The sequence below is a fragment of the Erinaceus europaeus genome, chromosome 14 (assembly GCF_950295315.1).
Source record: "Erinaceus europaeus chromosome 14, mEriEur2.1, whole genome shotgun sequence".
Lineage (NCBI taxonomy): Eukaryota > Metazoa > Chordata > Mammalia > Eulipotyphla > Erinaceidae > Erinaceus > Erinaceus europaeus.
Window position 1 is genome coordinate 39,174,056 of NC_080175.1, and position 22,601 is coordinate 39,196,656.

General features: G+C 40.2%; 1 protein-coding gene across 1 annotated transcript in view; it reads right to left on the reverse strand.

Annotated features, from left to right (window-relative positions):
* The window catches only part of ABCA13 (ATP binding cassette subfamily A member 13), a 594,731-nt gene that overhangs the window by 228,758 nt on the left and 343,372 nt on the right, over nucleotides 1-22,601 (reverse strand). The window contains 1 exon segment of the mRNA XM_007524553.2: nucleotides 767-1,016. Coding sequence (XP_007524615.1) covers nucleotides 767-1,016 — 250 coding nt within the window.

Below are 22,601 nucleotides of genomic sequence, written 5' to 3' on the forward strand. Positions count from 1 at the left end.
GATAAAGGTGTAGAGATCTTTGTGAAATACACTCTTCCAAGATCCTGAAAATTCTGAAACATATGGAACCTTCTGCGATCCTGGCAAAGTCCCCCAGTGCCTGCTGGAGGTCTGGTGGTGACCTGATATTCACATTGCAGCTACTGGACTTGTGGGGGGGGGGGGGCACAGAGTAGGATCCAAGGTGTCCCAAGGTCATTGAAGTGAGAGGTCAGGCCTCTCTCCTCTGTCCTAAGCACTGTAGTGAGGACAAGCTCTGAGTAGAAGATTCTCAAAACTCACTCCTATGACCACTGTCCTCCAAATGAATGAAAACATGTGTCTGTATAAAATGATTATTAGGGAGGGATGGATTGTGGCAAAAGAACACAGGTTCAAGCCCCCAGTCCCCACCTGCAGTGGGGAAGCTTCACACGTGGTAAAGCAGTGCTGGAGCATTCTGTCTATCTATCTATCTATCTATCTATCTATCTATCTATCTATCTATCCATTCTTCTCTTCCCCTTCCTTCATGATTTCTTATTAGAAATTCCTAGAAATTATCAAAGAAATGATATTTTGTTCATCATGGAAAATCAATTGTATTTATCACTTTACCAGGGTTTAATGATTTATAGTGCAGTTGTTGACACACAGGTACAATTTCTTATCTCTTACCCTCCCCCGAAAATTTAGTTCCTTTTCCATCTTCATGCACCCTGACCCAACAATAGTATGTTCTAACATTATTTGGAAGGACGAGAAAAAAAAATAAAGGCATTCTTACCTGAAAAAGTACGTTTCTGCCCTGTCGTAATGGCCAGGTGTGAGTCTGAGGGGAGGGTAGTCGATAGCCAAAGGCTTCACCATGAACAGGCCCATTGCCAAGGCCACGAAGAGGACCGGCAGCAGCATGTGGATTAGCGTGGCCTTCCAGGCCCTGCGTGTGCGGTGTAGACGCTTCATCAGCAGGGCTGCCACCTGCGCCCTGAGCAGCTGTCCACCCTGCACAGCCTGAGGCCTCACAGCAGCTCCACCTGCAGGGGAAGGCAATGAGGTTTCTCTTTCTGCTATTTCTGAGACTCAACTCCCTTTCATCCATTTATATAGTTAGATGACCCTAGGTGTAGAATTGAGCACAGAAATACCAAGGTTCTGTCTCTGCATGCTAAATTCAGACACCCACCCTGCAAGGTTAAGTCCAGTGGGATGGCACATGATATTAAATAGCAAGGACCGAACCCTGGTTCTAAATTGGGGGCCAGTTATAGCAGGACAGAAAAAGAGGGCCTTGGGGGCCGGGCACTGGTGCACTCAGTTGAGTGCACACATTACTACTGAGGTGGACCCCAGTTTGACCACCTGCTCCCCACCTACTGGGGGGAAGTGTCTTGAGTTTTGAAGCAGGTCTGTGGGCGTCTCTTTCCCTGTCCCTTTCTTTCTCCCCCTTCCCTCTCGGTTAGTCTCTGTCCCATAGAGAAAGAGGGAAAAAAATAAGGGGTGGAGGGTGGTGGAAATGGCTGTTGGGAGCAGTGGATTTATTGTTCAGGCACCAAGCCCCAGCAATAACCCTGGTGGGGGAGTGTCTTGTGCTTTGTTTGTTTGTTTTTGTGGTTACAGTAAAGCCTTCAGTATGTTCATGAATTGCAAACATTAAGGACACAAAGGACATGGTGATATTCTGATGTCCCCTAGTTCACTCACAGTGGTGGGTGGGGTACATAGAAGTCCAGTGTCTGCATTCAGACCTTTCCATCTAGAACATTCCTCCCTTTGCATCTATGCTTTTCCCTACCTCCTTGTTCTTTCTGTTCTGAACCCTTAGTCCATCCTGAGAAAAGTTTACATTCCATTCATTAGGATTCAAGAGGCCCTATGTAAGGCCTGGAGGTGGCACAAGTCAAAACCACAAAACCTTGTTGAGGGCACACAGTACCACTGGGGAAGACCTAGGTTCAAGCCTGACTACTCACCTTCTACGGAAAGCTTCACAAGCAGTGAAGCAGGTCTGCACATGTCTCTCTTTCTCTCTCCCTATCTCCCTCTCCTTTTTCAATTCCTTTCTTTACCATCACATGAAAAAATAAATGAATAAAAGGAAAAATGGCCACCAATAATGGTGGGTTCATTGTGCAGGTACCAAGCTTCAGCAATAATCATGATATATCCACTATGCTGTATGCTTCTCCAGGGTATAGTCACCCTGCACCAGCCAAGTTTAGGGTGCCCAGATGAAGAGGAGCCCAACAAGGTCTCATTAGGAAGACCTGTCTGCAAATTTCCCCTTCTACCAATATACCTCAGCAACCTGGCATCCATTCTTCACATGGGCCACAGGAAGCAGAGCTCAAAGGTGAGTTGGAAAGGAATGAGCATTGTCCATCATTGTCTCTTGTTCTTCCTTAGAAGCACATACTTGGTATAATCATCCAGGGACTTCACAAAGTTCCCTACCATATGCCTGTCCCAGGGAAGACCAACCAAATAGTGAGAATGCCTCTCATGTCCAGCAGGAAGGTAAGGGCCAGAACAAAGAGTGATTCAATCACTCAGAAGTGTTTAAAATATTGAAAAATACATGTCCAGCTCCCCCATTTGGGGGAGGGAAGCTTTCTGAGCAGTGGAATAGTGTTACAGATGTCTCTTCTCTCTGTCTCTGTCCCTCTCTGTCTCTCACCTTCTATCAATAAAAATGGCCACTCCCTAATCGGGGAGTCCTGAGATTCCCAAACAGACTTGATAGGCCTAGACCTTGAATAATTCCCTCTCTCCATTGTTACCAGTCATTTCTATCAAGAACAACACAATGGACCCCTTTGTGGGCCCCATAGGACCTTGCCTTCAACTTAGATCAACAATGGTAGAGAATGTTCCATCCTCCAAAGGGAGGATGGACAATATACTCTATGCTATACCTGAGGAAGATGGGTCGATATTGGGGCAGCATGGAATGTTCCTACTCATGACCACAGAATGTGAACTCAGATCTAGAGGGATGCAGAGGTCACACAGGCTCCTACACTAATTATGGGCCCCAGATCACATCAAATCGATGGGGTTTACATACAACAATATTTATATCCCTTTCCCATATTAGGAAGCTACTTTCTTCCCTGATCCAGCTTTCTGGTCCTTTTCCCAGCCATGACATCATCTCCCCAAACAATAACTTGGATCCACCTCCATATCACATTTCAGGCTCAGGCAAAAAAAAAAAAAAAAAAAAAAAAAAAAAAACACTAGTATAGCTACAGGCCCTTTGAAACATAACTAAAATATGCCTACTAGCTATCTACAAAATGGAGGACCCCCCCCCAACACTTCATCTGCTCTATTCCAGCCTTTAGGTCCATGATTGGTCAACAATTTGTTTAGCTTTGTATGTTAACTCTCTTTTCAGCCACCACATTCCAGATGTTAGCAGGATGCGACCAGACTTCCCTGGACAGACAACCCCACCAATGTGCCTTGGAGCTCAACTTCCCCAGAGCCCTTCCCCAGGCTGGGAATATGGAATAACCCTTCAAAGCCCATGTTCAGCATGGAAGCAATTACAGAAGCCAGACCTTCAACCTTCTGCGTCCCACAATGTTCTTGGGTCCATACTCCCAGAGTGTTAAAGAATAGGAAAGCTGGGAGTCGAGAGATAATGCAGCGGGTTAAGCGCACAAGGCGCAAAGCACAAGGACTGGTTTAAGGATCCTGGTTCAAGTCCCTGGCTCCCCACCTGCAGGGGAAGTCGCTTCACAGGCGGTGAAGCAGATCTGTAGGTGTCTGTCTTTCTCTCCCCTTCTCTGTCTTCCCCTCCTCCCTCAAATTCTCTGTCCTGTCTAACAACAATGACATCAACAATGACAATAACTACAACAACAAAACAACAAGGGCAACAAAAGGGAAAATAAATAATAATAAAATTTTTTTTTAAATAAGTGGTTCCCCACTTTGTAAAAAAAAAAAAGAATAGGAAAGCTATCAAGGGAGCGGATGGGATCCGGAGGTCTGGTGGTGGGGATTGTGTGAAGTTGTACCACTCTTAATCTTATGGTTCTGTCAATGTTTCCTTTTTATAAAAATTAAAAAAAAAAAAAAAAGAGCACCAGAAACAGTGGACTTGAGTACAAGCCCTAGTGGCAACTCCATGGCAAAAAAATCAATCAGTAAGTTAACTAAGAACATGTGAGTGGAAAATCCCAAAATGGAGGCATCCTGATAAAACATTTAAAATAGAACTGAGGGGCTGGATGGTAATGCACCTAATACAGAACAAAGGGTACAGAGCACTGGGACCCAGGTTCAAGCCCCTGTTCCCCATCTACAGGGGGGAAGCTTTAGGAACAATGAAGTACGGCTACAGGTGTCTCTCCACTCTCCTCCATCTCCCCCTTCCCTGTCTCTATTCAGTAAATAAAATTTAAAAATAAAAAGGAGTAAAAGAAGAAAAAGGAAGAAAAGAAGGAATACCTCCTTTGAAAAAAAAAAAAAAAAAATATATATATATATATATATATATATGAGAAAATACAGCTAGAAGGTCATCAAGGAAGTGCAGTTTCTATACATCCCTACCCCAAGAGAAAGAAAAGGGGAAAAAAAAATATACTGCTACAATCTGGCAGTGGTTAAGAATGGAATATTCTGCTTAGAAATTAGCTTAGTAACCAGTCACTACAGTTAGATATTTGCTTGCCTACACCAATTATAGTTTTGACCAAAAATAAAAAACTACCATAATTAAAGACCCCCTTTGTGGTTTTGACTTAATGATCTGACCCCTTTGCCTAGAACCCCTTTCATTCATCTCCTGAACTTCAGCCCTCAAAGCCCATAGGGAACAGCTTTATTTCCACTCAGCCAGATCTCAGTGCTTGGTTGACAGGCCCGGCTGGAGAAATCAGCCATAACTCTAGTTCTTTCCAACAGCTTCTGATAAAATATTCCAGAAGATATAACAGAAAATAGTATTTTACAAGAAAAGTATTCTTTTTAAAAGGACAGCTGCTCTCAACTTATTGTACTGCTAACAAATAATAAACTGAAACAGTTAATAAAGGAACAGTGAATTAGTTTATAGTCCCATAAGAAAGAGGAAAAAGAAAATACCATTTTGAAAAAAACAAATCACTTGTAGCACAGCTCTCCTAGCACATACGTATGTGAATAATTCTTTCAGTTTCTGAAGTTCTGGCATGTGCCAGGCACTATTCTCAAAAAAAAAAAAAAAAAAAAGGTATAGCATAGAAGTAAACTCCCAACTTCTACACCCCCAATTTTTTTTTTGGCCCATACTCTCAGAAGGGGAGAAATGATAGGGGGAAGATGCCCAGAGGGCTCTGAAATCCAATTCTATCAGGACCCAAAGAGAAAAGAGGGGGGAAAAAGGACATTCAGTAGTAATGGGCATAGGTGTGACTTGAAAAGGAAGAGAAGACTGGGGACTGGGTGGTGGCACACCTGGTTGTGTGCACATGTTACAAAGCACAAAGACCCAGGTTCAAGCTCCCTGTCCCCACCTGCTGTGGGAAACCTTTGCAAGTGGTGAAGCAGAGTTGCAGGTGTCTCTATATCTCTCTCCCTATCACTTCCTTCACTCTCAATTTCTGGCTGTCTCTGTCCAATAAATAAAAATAGTATATTTTTAAAAAGGAAGAGAAGATGGGAGAAAATGAGTGACAATACAGATAGTTATAGAAATAACAGTGGACTCATATCTGTGATCTTGAAAAAGCTACTGTGTGGGGAAAGGCCCACTGTCTGGGAAATCCAGGTCATCATCTCCATGAGAGTCTGAGAGAGTTGACCCCGAGCCCCCTCCTCATAACCTTAAGATGGATGAACTTGGGGATTAGGGCAGTAGTGCAGTGGGTTAAGTGCAGATGGGGTGAAGTGCAAGGACCAGCTTAAGGATCTCAGCTCGAGCCCCCGGATCACCACCAGCAGGGTAGTCGCTTCACAAGTGGTGAAGCAGGTCTGCAGGTGTCTGTCTTTCTCTCCCCCTCCCTTTCTTCCCCTCCTCTCTACATTTCTCTCTGTCCTACCCAACAATGATGGCACCAATAACTACAACAATAAAAAACAACAAGGGCGACAAAAAAGGGAATAAATAAATAAATAAAGATGGATAAACTTTTCCAGACTAAGAACTTCCTTGAACATGCTTCTTTATTCTCCTTGAACAAAGGTCATAAATTCCATATATGGCCAACTGAAACCCACTGCAAATATCCTGGTCTTGCTTAACTGCCCCTTTGCCCCTGCCCTGAGGTGCTCATAATTCACTTTTAGAGAGGATCCTGCCTATGCATGGTGAGGTCATGACCAGACCTTATATGATAACTTCTTAGTAATGGAAAAACACCTGGTAGGTCAAGAATTAACCCTGTATTGTGTGTGTGGCTTAACGATTACCTTAACCTTTTCCTAACCCTTGCTTTTACCCCCAAATAAACGAGATGTCTCTCTGAAGCTTCTCCAGGAGTGGTCGTGTTTTTTACTCCGTGCACTTGCCCTCATCAGCAGGGTTCCCATGACCTCGGGGGTGTCCCCCCCATGGTCACTGGCCAATGCTCAGAGAAGAACCAGCCCCCACACTACTGTGACTTCCAGTGAAGGAGATGGGGACACAAAACTCTGGTGTTGGGAATGGTGTTGCCTTATAATTTTGTGGGTCAATATTACCTTACTGATAAAACTAAAATAAAATAAAAAATAAAAAAGAAGTTGGAGAAATAGTCCAACACATCTGAGCACAGGGCTTGCAAACCTGAGTCTGGGTTCAATTCCCAGGTTCAGTGTGCTGCTTTTGCTGACTCTTACTCTCATAACAGTAAATAACTAAGTCTTTTTTCAGAATGCAAAAATAAAATAATAATAATAACCCTATACAATGTAATTATATGTTGTAATAGAGGAGCACAGAGCTTAAAATACTGATGGACATCTTGGGATGTGTAGAGGGAAATGAGAAATATTTACAACAAAGGGGTTTTCTGAACAGGAACCTTTGGACACCATGGAAGTTCTAGAGCAGTTACAAAAATATGTATGTAGAAAGTCTGAAATATGAGGCATGTCATCTAAGGCACAGTCAGTAAATAATTGAAAAACCAGAAAATATAAGTGGAACAGGTAGACGGTTGACCTGCTAACCCAGTAAATGCTCAACTGACAGGCACAATATGTCTGTGAGGGAAAGTGCTTCTCGAACTAATAAAAATGCATTTACTGCACTTCCTCATCCATGTGAATCAGACATCAATGGGAAAAACAAAGGGCTAAGAGAGTTTATGGTTATGAATCAGGCAACAATCAAATATTCATGACTGAACTCATGAAAGTATTCAGATGAATAATTTAGCAAACAAAATTAAAACGCTGAACCAAACTGTTATGAATTGTCTTATTTGACTTATGAGTGCAATTATACTGAAGGGCTCTAGTTACATTCATAATTATGTATTCTCATTTGCCCTGGCCATGGAATTGCTTAGGGGAAAAAATTATATATATATATTAGGTGACTTCAGGGGGATAACATAAAGCTTCGAAGACTCAGGCTGCAACCTGACCTGGAATAGAATCTCCACTTCACTGAGTCCCTCCAAATGTTCTTGTATGCTTTTAAAACAAAGCATTGCAAATATAACACCTTCGAGTCACTGTTTTCAAAATGAACAATTCAAGAGTAAAATGAACAAATAGCATACGGAAATACTTACCTTATTTTATTTTTTTTAAATCTACAAAAGAAGATTAGGGAGAAAGTTCACCAGGAAGATTGACTTTCTCACCATGCATGCAGCCCAAATTCAAATATCTGACTCCACGCCCAGTCACATGACACCAGATGGAGATCTGCTGCGTCATACCTCTCTGTCTCTTGTCTTTCCATATCCAACTGAAAAAGTATCCTAGTAGCAGTGAAAGTATGCCTGTGTGAGGCACAGGCCCTGGTGAAAAAAATCAAAAACTCCAAAGACTATAGAATAAAGGCCAGGCAGTGGCACACCTGATTGAGCACATGTGTTACCATGCACAAACCCAGGTTTAAGCCCCTAGTCCCCACCTGCATGGGGAAAGCTTCACAAACAGTAAAGCAATGCTGTAGATGTCTCTCTGTCTCTATCCCTGTCTCCTTCCCTCTTGACTAGGGTCCAATAAATAATAAATTATATATATGAACAGGGCCAGGGAGGCAATATGGCATTGTTCTATGTACATGAGGCCTGTGTTCATCCACCAGCACTACTTTTTATTTGTATTATCTTCATTTATTTGATAGAGACAGCCAGAAATAGAGAGGGGAGGGGGAGGTAGGGAGGGAGAAAGACAGAGAGACTCCTGCAGCACTGCTTTACCAATGGCTTGCAAGGCTTTCCCCCTGTAGGTAAGGAGTTGGGGCTCGAACCCAGGTCCTTGCATGTTGTAACACCTGGGCTCAACCAGGTATGCCCCACCCAGCACTACATTTAAAAAAGGAAAAAAATCAAATGGGTCTTCTTAGACTGTTATATGAAAAGAAATCCATAATCAATCTATAGGAAGTCTGTATGAACTGTTTTTAATGAGCAAATTCCAGTCTGAGTCCTCTTAATAAAGTTTAATTTAATTTCATAAAATATATCAAATATGGTTGTTATATGCATCTTGTGGAAAATAGGAGCAGGAAGTTGAAAACAACCTGACACTTGAGGATTACTTAAACAACTTGTAGTACAGCCAACAGTGGACCATGTTGATACACTTTAGGCAGGAGATAAATGTTCACTGATGTAGAAAGTATGTATACCATCTTGTAAATGAAAAAAAAATTCAAAATAAAAATTAAACCATGTTCTGAAAAAAAATTGTCAATACACAAGCATGAAGTATGGCTCAAATGAATGGGTAGGGAAAGGAATATGATCCCAGATAGCAGTAGCATGTATTAACTAAAAATTAAGACGATTAAAACATTAACCATGCATTTAAAAGAAAATTCCTTTAACATATTAGATAAAAGAGTGTATCACAAAATGGTACAAATAGGGACGGGTCAGGGGCTCACCTGGACATGTGTTGCATGTACACATTATTACACACTGCAAGGACCTGGGTTCAAGTCCCTGGTCCCCATGTGTAGGTGAGAAGTTTCACAAGAGGTACAGCAAGTATGCAAGTGTCTCTCTTTCTCTTTCCTCTTTATCTCCCCCTCCCCCTCTCAATTTCTCTGTCCGATTAAAATAAAATTTAAAAGGCACATAAAAATGAATATCATTGCAGGGGTAGATAGCATAATGGTTATGCAAAGAGTCTCTCATGCCTGAGGCACAGAGGTCCCAAGTTCAATCCCCTGCACCACCATAAGCCACAGCTGAGCAGTGCTCTGGAAAAAACAACAACAACAACAACAAAAATGAATATCATTTATGAAAATACTAACACTAAAACAAAAAAATAAATATTTTGATATATATTATCCAATGGAATATCACATTTTGTGAAATAAATTCTATGCTCTATATATTGTTTGATAAATTGATATTTTTATTCATAAAATTAAAGTATAGCAGGCTCTGGAATAACATGGCTACATTCAATGTCATTTTTAATAACAATATTAAGACAAGTAGAGTCCAAAAGGTACTTTTCTTGAGCAACTGTTTCCATTTTACATTGTTTTGCTTAAAGAACCTACAGATAATACTAAATGGAGATGTTGTATCATGTATGCATTTTTGGGGGGTTGAGGATGCTGGTGTTTCAGGAATCTCATTCTTTAACTAGCCTGAATATACTTAACACTAAATATGGGATTTTATTCACTTTATTCCAGTTACAACTTTAAAAGCTTAGGGTACAATTATTCAGCCTAAAAAAAAACTGGTGTTATGACATTTCTACAAGTCATAATTGAATTTATGGACTTACTCTCTGGATGAGTGCTTTCCCAAGAAGAAAATCAACAAAAGGAAATGTTTTCTTACTCATAAAGGGAAAGAAAGGGTGGAATGGTAAGGAGGGTTAGGGGGAGAGAGTTTAACCTTAGAACACAGGGACTGCAGATCTAAGGCTGCCGAGGGCCCAGGTTCACTCCTAGCTACCACCGCATGCTGAGTAGTGTTCTCATCTTTCTCCTATTTCTCCCTAACTTGAAGGCTGGTAGGATAGCTCACCTGGCCTGCTTAATCATATTCTCATCCCAGGTTCCATCTGGGCCCCACTGCAGTGATGGAAGCGTTGGTGCTGTGGCACCTTACTGCCTTCCTCCTCTCCCTCTCCCTCTATCTAAATACATGCTCGCACACACGCATGCACGCACACACCTTTGGAGTGGCAAAACCCCAGTAGTGGCAAAAAAAGGAGAGTTGGAAATAAGAAAAAAGAAGAAAGGGGGGGATTCCAGAAGATGGCGGAATGAGAAGCTGCTAGTGGCTTGAGCTCTGACCACATCTACTGGAAAAGGTGGGATTTTTTGCCTTTAGTAGGCCAGTCAATAAGGGATCCTAGCGGTGATACCAAGGGGTGACTATAACTAAAATTGGGGTAGAAAATAGAGTAAAAAGAAAGGGAAAAATAATTTTTTCTTTTAAATTATTATTCCCGAAGTGCCTCCCCCCCCCATAACCAGTCCCTGGGGACCAGAGATCTGCTCCTAGCAGACTCCCCTGCTGAGTTTCTTTCTTTACCAAGATTCCTGTCCCACCAGGGGGTGACATTCATTCTAATCCTATTCCCTTCTGAAACCTTTGGCCTTTTTTCTTTCTAAGTAGCCAGTCAGCTACCTCTGCTCAGGGGTCCTGAGGCAATCAGAAACCATCCAAGCTGAAGACAGAACAGGTTTTTTCACTCTGTTCTATTTTATTATCAATACAAGATAAACATGTACCCCGTTCCCCCTCTCCTTCAGGTTGACCAGATTTAACTCTTAGTGTATTTTCCATTGCTAGGGGACTGGGGGTCTTATTCACTGCTAAAATAACATACTTCACTTTTCCTACCGCCCCTACCCGTTCTCTCCCTCCCCCCCATAGCTAATTACATAATAAAAAATAAATAAATAAATAACTCTTTCATTTCACTGCTAGTTTATTACTGTTCTTTTTCTTATCTTGTTCTTTTTTCTCTCTCTCTTTCTTTTTTCTTTTTCTCATTCTTGTCATCCTTTCTTCCTTCCTCCTTCAGATTTCAGAATTTACTGATACACGTTTGGGAATTATTTTGGGGAAGAAATCTGACTCAGAGTGGACTCTCTCTGCATGTATCTCTGCACTACTTCCCTACTTCCCTTTCTCCTCTAGCTAAACCTAGAATATAAATGGATAGTAGATATGCATAACTGTCTATTCCTGCTATTCTTGTCTAGTCCTTAGGGTTTTTTTTTTTTTTTTCCTTTCTTAACAATCAGCTGCCTCTGCTCAGGAGGCTTGAGGCAATCTGGGACAGGTTTTTTTTTATCCTGCTCTATTTTATTATTAATATTATATAAAGGTATATATCTTCCCCACCCTCCTTTAGGTTGACCAGAATTAACTCTTAGGGTATCTTTCATTGATAGGGGACTGGCATCATATCCATTGTGAGAGGAACTTGTCACATAACTCCTACCTCCTCTACAGACTCTCCCCTTCTCCCTCCTCCTAGCCAATTCAAAAAATAAAATAAAATAAAATAAAAAATAAATTAATCAATTAAAAACTCTCCTTTCACTGCTCTTTTATTACACCTCTTTTTCTTATCTTTTTCTTTTCTCTTTTTTTTTTTATCTTGTCTTGCATTTCTTCCTTCCTTCTACTTTGTCTTTCTGAATTCACTGATATTCATTTGTAAATTATTTTGGGGAATAAATCCGACTCAGAGTGGACTCCCTATGTGTGTATCTCTGCTCTACTTCCCTTTCTTCTCTTGCTACCGCTAGAATATACAGTGGGTAGTAGATTTGCATAATTGTCTATCCTTGCTATCCCTTCTTTCCTTTCTCTTTCGTCTTCACATGGACTTGGTTGCTATTTTTTCATAGACTGTAAACATTGTTTGCATAACTGGTAGTGATTAAACTGCTTCCATCTTTGCTTCAGTTGCTATTGTAATTCCTGAGGTTGGTGATTGCATTTGTCATAAAGGTATTTAGTACAGTGTTGCTTGTACTCAAAACACAACAACTGAGGAACAACAGAACATAAAAATAAGAAACATATAAATTTAAAAAATGGATAGATCAAAAACAAATAAAACTGCTACTCCAATGAATGAAGACAAGAGCCCAGAAGAAACTACAAATCAGCCAGAAGTAACCATAGATAAGAAAAATATGCAAGCAATAATAAAAATATTAATCACAGAAATGAAAACAACACTGGAGAAAAGGAATGGCAGTATTAGGGAAACAACAATTGAGACCCCCAAGGAAAATACTGATTATTTTGAGGCAATTAGAGAACTAAAAGCTGAAATAGCTGAACTGAGGAAAGAAGCTGAGGGAAGGGAAAGCAGACTAACAGAAGCAGAAAACAGAATTAGTCAGACAGAGGATGAGTCAGAGAAAACTAAGAAAGAGGTGAAAGAGCTCAAAAAGAGATTGAGAGATACTGAAAACAACAACAGAGACATATGGGATGATCTCAAAAGAAGTAACATTCGTATAATTGGCCTGCCAGAGGAAGAAAGAGAGGAAGGGGAAGCAAACATTCTAGAGGAAATAATAGAAGAAGGCTTCCTATACCTGAATAACAGAAAGGACATCAAGATTCAAGAGGCCCAGAGGGTTCCAAACAGAATCAACCCAGACCTGAAGACACCAAGACACATCATAGTCACAATGAGAAGAAGTAAGGATAAAGAAAGGATCGTAAAGGCTGCAAAAGAAAAACAAAAAGTCACATACAGGGGAAAACCATTAAGACTATCAGCAGACTTGTCCACTAAAACTCTAAAAGCCAGAAAAGAATGGCAAGATATCTATTGAGCCCTGAATGAAAAAGGGTTTCAACCAAGAATAATATAGCCTGTTAGACTTTCATTCAAACTAGATGGAGGGATACAGGGGAAAACCATTAAGACTATCAGCAGACTTCTCCACTAAAACTCTAAAAGCCAGAAAAGAATGGCAAGATATCTATCGAGCACTGAATGAAAAAGGGTTTCAACCAAGGATAATATAGCCTGCTAGACTTTCATTCAAACTACATGGAGGGATCAAAACCTTCTTAGACAACAGTAAAATGAGGCAACCATAACCAAACCGGCCCTGAAAGAGGTTCTAAAAGGCCTCTTATAAACAAGATCATCACTATAATACTTGCAATATATCAGAGGAAACAAAAATTTGTTGAACAATGGCACTACAATACATTAAATCCATAATATCAATAAATGTCAATGGCTTAAACTCACACATCAAAAGGCACAGAGTGGGGGGATGGATCAGAAAACACAACCCAACCATATGCTGCTTGCAAGAATCCCATCTGTCGCAACAAGATAAACACAGACTTAAAGTTAAAGGATGGAAAACTATCATACAGGCTAACAGACTACAAAAAAAGAAAGAAACAGCCATTCTTGTCGGGCTGGCTTCGCGAGAGGAGATATACGACCAGGGACTCATGGCTGGACTGTACGCAGTATCTCTTTATTCATGTAGAATACAGCACAATCTAAGCCAAGCTAAACTAAACTAAACTAATATACTTGCCAAGTAGGGTGTAAACAGTATGTGATGTAGAGAGGGTGGAGAGAAAAGTAACGGGTGAAAATCAGGGTGTGACAAGGAGAGGGGGCGGAGCAAAAAGACATCATGAACCAGTGGGGATTAAACCAATGTCATACAGGCATGCTGGTGCTTAGTTATGTAAATAGAATACTGTTAAGCAGGTGGGATTAAACCAAATGAAACAGAAGGGGTTTTTAGAAGCAGAATTAGAAGCATACCAACACATTCTCATCTCAGACACAATAGATTTTAAATTAAATAAAGTAATAAAAGATAGGCACGTACATTACATAATTATTAGAGGATCAATCAACCAAGAAGACTTAACAATTACTAACATCTATGCACCCAATGAGGGGCCATCTAAATACATCAAGCACCTACTGAAAGAGTTTCAAAAATACATCAATAGTAATACAATAATAGTGGGAGACTTCAATACCCCACTCTCACACTTAGACAGATCAACAAAGCAGAGAATCAACAAAGATAGAAGAGAATTAAATGAAGAGACATACAGACTAGACCTCTTGGACATTTTCAGAGTCCTTCACCCCAAAAAACTAGAATACACATTCTTTTCAAATTCACATAACACATACTCAAGGATAGACCAAGACAGCATCAATAAATTCAAGAACATAAAAATCATCCCAAGTATCTTCTCAGACCACAATGGAGTAAAACTTACATTTAACAACAAACAGAAAATTATTAAAAGACACAGAATTTGGAAACTAAACATATTCCTTAAGAACCACTGGGTCAGAGAGTCACTCAACCAGGAAATTCAAATTTTTCCTGGAAACAAATGAAAATGAAGACACAACCTATCAAAATATTTGGGACACAGCTAAAGCAGTACTGAGAGGGAAACTTATAGCCATACAATCACATATTAAACACCAAGAAGAAGCTCAAATGAATGACCTTACTGCACACCTCAAGGACTTAGAGGAAGAGGAACAAAGGAACCCTAAAGCAACCAGAAGGACAGAAATCACTAAAGTTCGAGCAGAAATAAACAACATGAAAATAAGAGAACCATACAGAAGATCAATGAAGCCAAATGTTGGTTCTTTGAAAGATTAAACAAAATTGATCACCCCTAGCCAGACTCACCAAACAAAAAAGAGAGAAGACTCAAATTAATAGAATTGTAAACGATGGAGGAGATATCACAACTGACACCACAGAAATCCAGAGAATCATGCGAAACTTCTATGAAGAACTATGCGCCACCAAGCTAGAGAATCTGGAAGAATTGGAACAATTCCCAGAAACATATGTCCTTCCAAAACTAAACCATGAAGAACTACAAAACCTAAATGCACCAATTACAAAGAAATTGAAACCATTATTAAGAATCTCCCCAACAACAAAAGTCCTGGACCAGATGTCTTCACAAATGAATTCTACAAAACTTTCAGGAAACAGTTAGTACCCATACTTCTTGAGCTTTTCCATAAGATTGAAGAAACAGGAATACTCCCTTCCACCTTCTATGAAGCCAACATCACCCTGATATCAAAAGCTGATAGGGAGAGAACAAAAAAAGAAAACTACAGACCAATATCTCTGATGAACATAGATGCCAAAATATTAAACAAGATCTTGGCCAACCGGATACAACAGCACATCAAAAAGATTGTTCATCATGACCAAGTGGGATTCATCCCAGGAATGCAAGGCTGGTTCAACATCCGTAAGTCAATCAATGTCATTCACCACATCAATAAAAGCAAAGCCAAACACCACATGATTATCTCAATAGCTGCAGAGAAAGCCTTTGACAAAATCCAACACACATTCATGTTCAAAACTCTACAGAAAATGGGAATAGATGGGAAATTCCTCAAAATAGTGGAGTCTATATATAGCAAACCTACAGCCAACATCATACTCAATGGACAGAAGCTGAAAGCATTCCCCCTCAGATAGGGGACTAGACAGGGCTGTCCAGTATCACCGTTACTCTTCAACATAGTATTGGAAGTTCTTGCAACAGCAATCAGGCAAGAGAAAGAAAACAAAGGGATACAGATTGGAAGGGAAGAAGTTAAGCTCTCACTATTTGCAGATGATATGATAGTATACATAGAAAAACCTAAAGAATCCAGCAGAAAACTACTAGAAGTTATTAGGCAATATAGCAAGGTGTCAGGCTACAACATCAATGTACAAAAATCAGTGGCATTTCTTTATGCAAACACTAAATCTGAAGAAGACATCCATAAATCACTCCCATTTACTATCTCAGCAAAATCAATAAAATACCTAGGAATAAAGTTGACCAAAGAAGTGAAAGACTTGTGTACTGAAAACTATGAGTCGCTACTCAAGGAAATAGAAACTGATACCAAGAAATGGAAAGATATCCCATTCTCATAGATTGAAAGAATAAATATCATCAAAATTAATATTCCCCCCAGAGCAATATACAACTTTAATGCAATACCCATCAAAGTTCCACCAAGCTTCTTTAAGAAAATAGAAAAAACACTACATTCATTTATCTGGAACCTGAAAACACCTAGAATTGCCAAAACCATCTTGAGGAAAAGAAACTGAAATGGAGGCATTACACTCCCAGATCTCAAACTATATTATAAAGCCATCATCATCAAAACAGCATGGTCCTGGAACAAAAATAGGCTCACAGACAAGTGGAACAGAATTGAAAGCCCAGAAATAAACCAAAAAACCAATGGACATCTAATCTTTGATAAGGGGGCCCAAAGTATTAAATGGGAGAAGGAGGCTCTCTTCAATAAATGGTGCTGGGAAAACTGGGTTGAAACATGCAGAAGAATGAAACTGAACCACTTTATCTCACCAGAAACAAAAATCAACTCCAAATGGATCAAAGACCTGGATGTTAGACCAGAAACAATCAAATACTTAGAGGAAAACATTGATAAAACACTTTCCCACCTACACCTCAAGGACATCTTTGATGAATCAAACCCATTTGCAAGAAAGACTAAAGCAGAAACAAACCAATGGGACTACATCAAATTGAAAAGCTTCTGTACAGACAAAGAAACTATTAAACAAACAAAGAGACCCCTCACAGAATGGGAGAAGATTTTCACATGCGATACATCAGAAAAGAAACTAATGACCACATATATATATAAAGAGCTCAGCAAACTTAGCACCAAAAAAGCAAATGACCCCATTCAAAAATGGGCAGAGGATATGAACAAAACATTCACCTCAGAGGAGATCCAAAAGGCTAACAAACATGAAAAACTGCTCTATGTCACTGATTGTCAGAGAAATGCAAATTAAGACAACATTGAGATACCACCTCACTCCTGTAAGAATGGCATACATCAAAAAGGACAGCAGTGCGCAGCGGGTTAAGCGCAGGTGGTACAAAGCAGAAGGATCGGCATAAGTATCCCGGTTCAAACCCCGGCTCCCCACCTGCAGGAGAGTCACTTCACAGGCGGTGAAGCAGGTCTGCAGGTGTCTATCTTTCTCTCCTCCTCTCTGTCTTCCCCTCCTCTCTCCATTTCTCTCTGTCCTATCCAACAACAACAATAATAACTACAACAATAAAACAACAAGGGCAACAAAAGGAAATAAATAAATAAAATAAATATTAAAAAAAAAATGACAGCAGCAAAAAATGCTGGAGTGGTTGTGGGGACAGAGGAACCCTTTTGTATTGCTGGTGGGAATGTAAATTGGTCCAGCCTCTGTGGAGAGCAGTCTGGAAGACTCTCACAAGGCTAGACATGGACCTTCCATATGATCCAGTAATTCCTCTCCTGGGGTTATAGCCCAAGGACTCCATAACACCCAACCAAAAAGAGGTGTGTACTTCTATGTTGATTGCAGCACAATTCATAATAGCTAAAACCGGGAAGCAACCCAGGTGCCCAAAACAGATGACTGGCTCAGAAAGCTGTGGTATATATACACAATGGAATACTATGCAGCTACTAAGAACAATGAACTCAACTTCTCTGACCCATCTTGGTCAGAGCTAGAAGGAATTATGTTAAGTGAGCTAAGTCAGAAAGATAAAGATGAGTATGGGATGATCCCACTCATCAACAGAAGTTGAGGAAGAAGATCTGAAAGGGAAACTAAAAGCAGGATTTGACTAAATATGGAGTAGGGCACCAAAGTAAAAACCCTGTGGTGAGGGGTAGACATGCAGCTTCCTGGGCCGGTGGGTGGGGCTGGGTGGGTGGGATGGGACATAGTCTTTTGGTGGTGGGAATAGTGTTTGTTTATGTACACTCCTAATAAAGTGTAGTCATATAAATCACTAGTTAATTAATATGAGAGGGGGAAAATTAATTATATGTCTCGAAGTTTTTAAAACACAGACTGAGTCTTTTTAATATATAGGCTGTGTATTTGATATGAGGACTCTCTCAAAAGCCTAGACCAGAAGCAACCGATGGCACAGCTACATACAAGACACTTGATACTATATAGCAAACTCTAACAAAAGGACTTTTCAAAGTTAGCCCAATTACCAAATAATTTGATGATAACATTAACTATTGATTGTCTTTTTGAACCCTAAGACAGCAGGAACCTCACATCTCCACTAGAGAGCCTATATTTCCCCCAGTCCTGGAACCTTACGATAGGGCCCACTTTCCCGTATGCCTCTCCCAATCCATATCAAATAATATTGCATCTGCCGATCGCAACCTAATCAATTCAATGATTGTCCCCTCAACATGCTTCACTTCAGACTGTGTCCAGAGACTTCAGGTGTGGAATGACAACCCTTCATCTTCATTACTTGGGTGAGACCTTTCCTTTCATAGTATTCTCTAATTCTATCCCAGGTGGTTCACTTTCTAACAAAGTCCCAAAACCTAGATATAGACCAGGTTCTATGACAGAGAGCATATGTTCACACTTATACATAAACTAGTGCAAAATATATACCTGAAAGCAGAAGTACAGTAGATTTTGCAGTGAGTACCCCCCTAACACTTCCTCTCCACTATTCCAAGCTTGGGATCCATGATTGCTCAACAATTTGTTTGGCTTTGTATGTTAACTCTCTTTTCAGTCACCAGGTTCCAGATGCCATCAGGATGCTGGCCAGGCTTCCCTGGACTGAAGACCCCACCAATGTGCCCTGGAGCTCCGCTTCCCCAGAGACCCACCCTACTAGGGAAAGAGAGAGGCAGACTGGGAGTATGAACCAGTCAACGTCCATGTTCAGCGGGGAAGCAATTACAAAAGCCAGACCTTCCACCTTCTGCAACCCACAAAGACCCTGGGTCCATGCTCCCGGAGGGATAGAGAATGGGAAAGCTATCAGGGGTGGGGGTGAGATATGGAGATTGGGTGGTGGGAATTGTGTGGAGTTGTACCCCTCCTACCTTATGGTTTTGTTAATTTATCCTTTCTTTAATAAAAAATAAATAAATAAAAGAAGAAGAAAGAGAAAGGAGGATGGTAAGAAAAATTAAAGGAAAGAAATATTTTCTGTGGCACTAAGATGCTTACTAATTTTAATATAAATTTCAACACAAAATTACTTTCTAATGCAAATACAAAAGGTATAATAGCTTACTTTAAGTTTGGTTAAGTAGTTTAAAGAAAATCAATATCAATTAATTATTTTAAAATGTAGGTAGTCAAAGCTATATGTATCTAAACTGTGTTACTGATAAAATTTCACAGTTTAAGGTTTACTATATCTTATCTGTCCCATACTGATTTTTAATGTAAGATTAAATATATATATTGACCTTCCTAAAGTGTGTATGTGTGTGTATAAAGTGATCTCTACTTGAGATGTCACAGAAGTTTCCAGTTGCCATACAAATGGTTCGTCTGTAAACTGGCTTTATTTACTTTTTACTTTTTATTTTTACATACGTATCTATTTTTTAAATTTCTATTTTTTAATTTATTTATTGGATAGAGAAAGCCAGAAATCAAGAGGGTAGGGAAGACAGAGAGGCCCAGCGACAGAAAGATGCCTGCAGCACTGCTTTACCTCTTGCAAAGCTTCCCCCTGCAGGTGGGGACCAGGGGCTCAAACCCGGGTCCTTGAGCATTGTAACATGTGCACTCAACCAGGTGTGCCACCACCCAGCCCCTATATATTTATATTTTTAAGTTTAAGTCTTTATTTATCTATGTATTCATTGAGTAGAGGCAGCCAGAAATTGAGAGGATGGGGGCGGAAAAGAGGAAGAGAGACAGAGAGACACCTGCAGTACTGTTTCACCACTTGCAAAGCTTTCCCCCTGCAGGTGGAGACCAGGGGCTCAAACCTGGTTACTTGCACATTATGACATGTGCACCCAACCTGATGCAACAGCACCTGGCCCATTTTTTAAAATATTTTTATTTTGCTTTTTATATTTTACTTTTTTATTTTATTATATTGATAGGGGAGGGTAAGAAGACATAAAGGGAGAGAAAAGAGAGAGAGAGACTAGCAGACTTGCTTCACTGCTTGTGAAGCCCCTGCCTCATGCAGATGGGGACTGGGGACTTAAACCCAAGTCCGTGTGCAGGGTAACGTGTGCACAGTCAGGAGTGCCACTGTTCAGCCCCTGACTTTTTTTTTAATGTTTATTTGTTTATTTTCCCTTTTGTTGCCCTTGTTATTTTATTGTTGTAGTTATTATTATTGCTATTGATATTTTCATAGTGGGATAGGATAGAGAGAAATGGAGAGAGGAGGGGAAGACAGAGAGGGGGAGAGAAAGTCACCTTCAGACCTAATTCACTGCCTGTGAAGCAACTCCCCTGCAGGTGGGGAGCTTGGGGCTCGAACCAGGATCCTTATGCTGGTCCTTGCGTTTTGTGCCACGTGCGCTTAGCCCATTGCACTACCGCCCGACTCTCTCGACTTTGTTTTTTAAAAAGTACAATAATGATTATAGTAGACAAATTCTGAAAGGAACCAAATTAGCCTTTCATGGAATTTGAGTATCCTATCACAATTTAGTCCATTTTTGTAATCAATGAAAAGTTGCTGAAACTTCACTTAGCTCCCCTAGGAAAAAACAAATAGTGGCTTGATAATCTGGGAACAAAGGGTGTAGTCCTAGCTTTGCCACTAACTGCTTTTATTACTTGAAGAGATCACTCAAATAGAGCATTTCAATTTTATTGTAAAAAAACTAAAACCAGATCCTCTTAAATTTATTTATTTGTTTGTTTATTATTTGACAGAGCAGAGAAGAATTGAAAGGAAAGGGGGTAGAAGAAGAGAGAGACAGAGAGACACCTGTAGCACTGCATCACCACTCATGAAGCTTGGACTTGAACCTGGGTTCTTGTGCATTCATTATAACATGTATTTTCTACCAGGTGCACCACTGTCTGGCCCTCTCTTGAAGTCTTTGAAGAACCCTGTGGCTGGATTTTCAAACAGTGTAATCAGTAGTTGGGGAAATTAAACTAGGGGCACTTTTCACTACATCTGAAATACGATTTCAGTCTTGACCTGGTTCTCTGGGCCTACTCTCTCTTCATTGGGAAACAGGTTTATTCTTGACTCTGCTTCCTGGCCAACCTGTATCTAAAGGCTGTTCCATTAGGAAACTTTGGTGCAGGCATACCAGGAGGAACCATTATGGTGAAATCCCACACAGGGCGAGAGTCTATGATCTCACTGCTGTCTTTATTTGCATTTCTCTGGTAATTAGTGACTCGGGACATCTTGGATGGAACTTGAAGGAATCATGTTAAGTGAGATAAGCCAGAAACAAAGGATGAATTTGAGATGATCTAACTCATGGGCAGAATTTAAGAAACAAGAGCAGAAAGGAGAGACATAGAGTGAATCTTGGACTGGTGTATTGCATCAAATCAAAGAACTCTAGGGAAGGAGAGCAGAAAAGGAGTCGGAACTTTCAGGTCCTAGTACACGGTGATGGAAATAATTTGGGGGTGAGAGTTGTTTAGCAGACATCTTTCTTGGTGAGATAAGAAAATGTACCTGTGAGCCAACAACTGTACTGTAAATCATTAACATCCAAATAAAAAGAATTAAAGGAAAAAAATGTAACCCATTATTGATCACAATAAAAAAATTTAATTAAGTGTATTTATTTTGTCTAGTATTACCTGTATTTATTTTTGAAATAAAGACTATATAACATTGCAAAAATGAAAAAGAGTCTAACATGGAACACAGAAGAATGCCTCCCCCAACACACACACACACACACACACACACACACACACACACACACACATACATACACACAACCATATCTTTTCCTGACCTGAACCCCACTTTTCTATCACCTCCATACCTGTTCTCACATGCAGTACAAACAGCTTATAAGGGGATGGACCCAATTCCTATCATGATCCTCAGATATGACTTACCCTCTGGCACCAAGATACCCAACATGATCTGATGAATGAATAGGTGGATAGGTATTGACCAAATATGGTCTCCAGCATCCTTCTCCATTGCTTATCCCATTAGGTTAAGGTTTCCTCTCCCTGGGGGCCATCCTTTCCTATCTGGAAAATTCCACAACAAGCCAAATTGCTTCAGTTCCTTCTACTCTCAGCTTTAACAATCTGGCTAAAAAAAAAAGTTGGCCCAGGAATCCAATCCGAATTTCCATCAGTACCTCTAAGGCGATGACTACACTTTCAGAAGCACTGCTTTATTTTATCTTACTTTATGCTCCCTGTCAAATATTGTACATGCAGATAAGAATGTGAAATGAAGATTGGAAGGATTTGTCACCAACCCTTTGGAGCTTTCTTTGGAAGCTCAGATCTGTGGCTTGACACTGGACCCACTTCCCACAGTCCCTAACAGACACTGCTGTTTTCTGGCACCCACCAGCATCATTTATATTGTCCAAGTCTCTCTCCATTCCATTTTTTTTTATTTAAGAAAGGATTAATTAACAAAACCATAGGGTAGGAGGGGTACAATTCCACACAATTCCCACCACCCAAT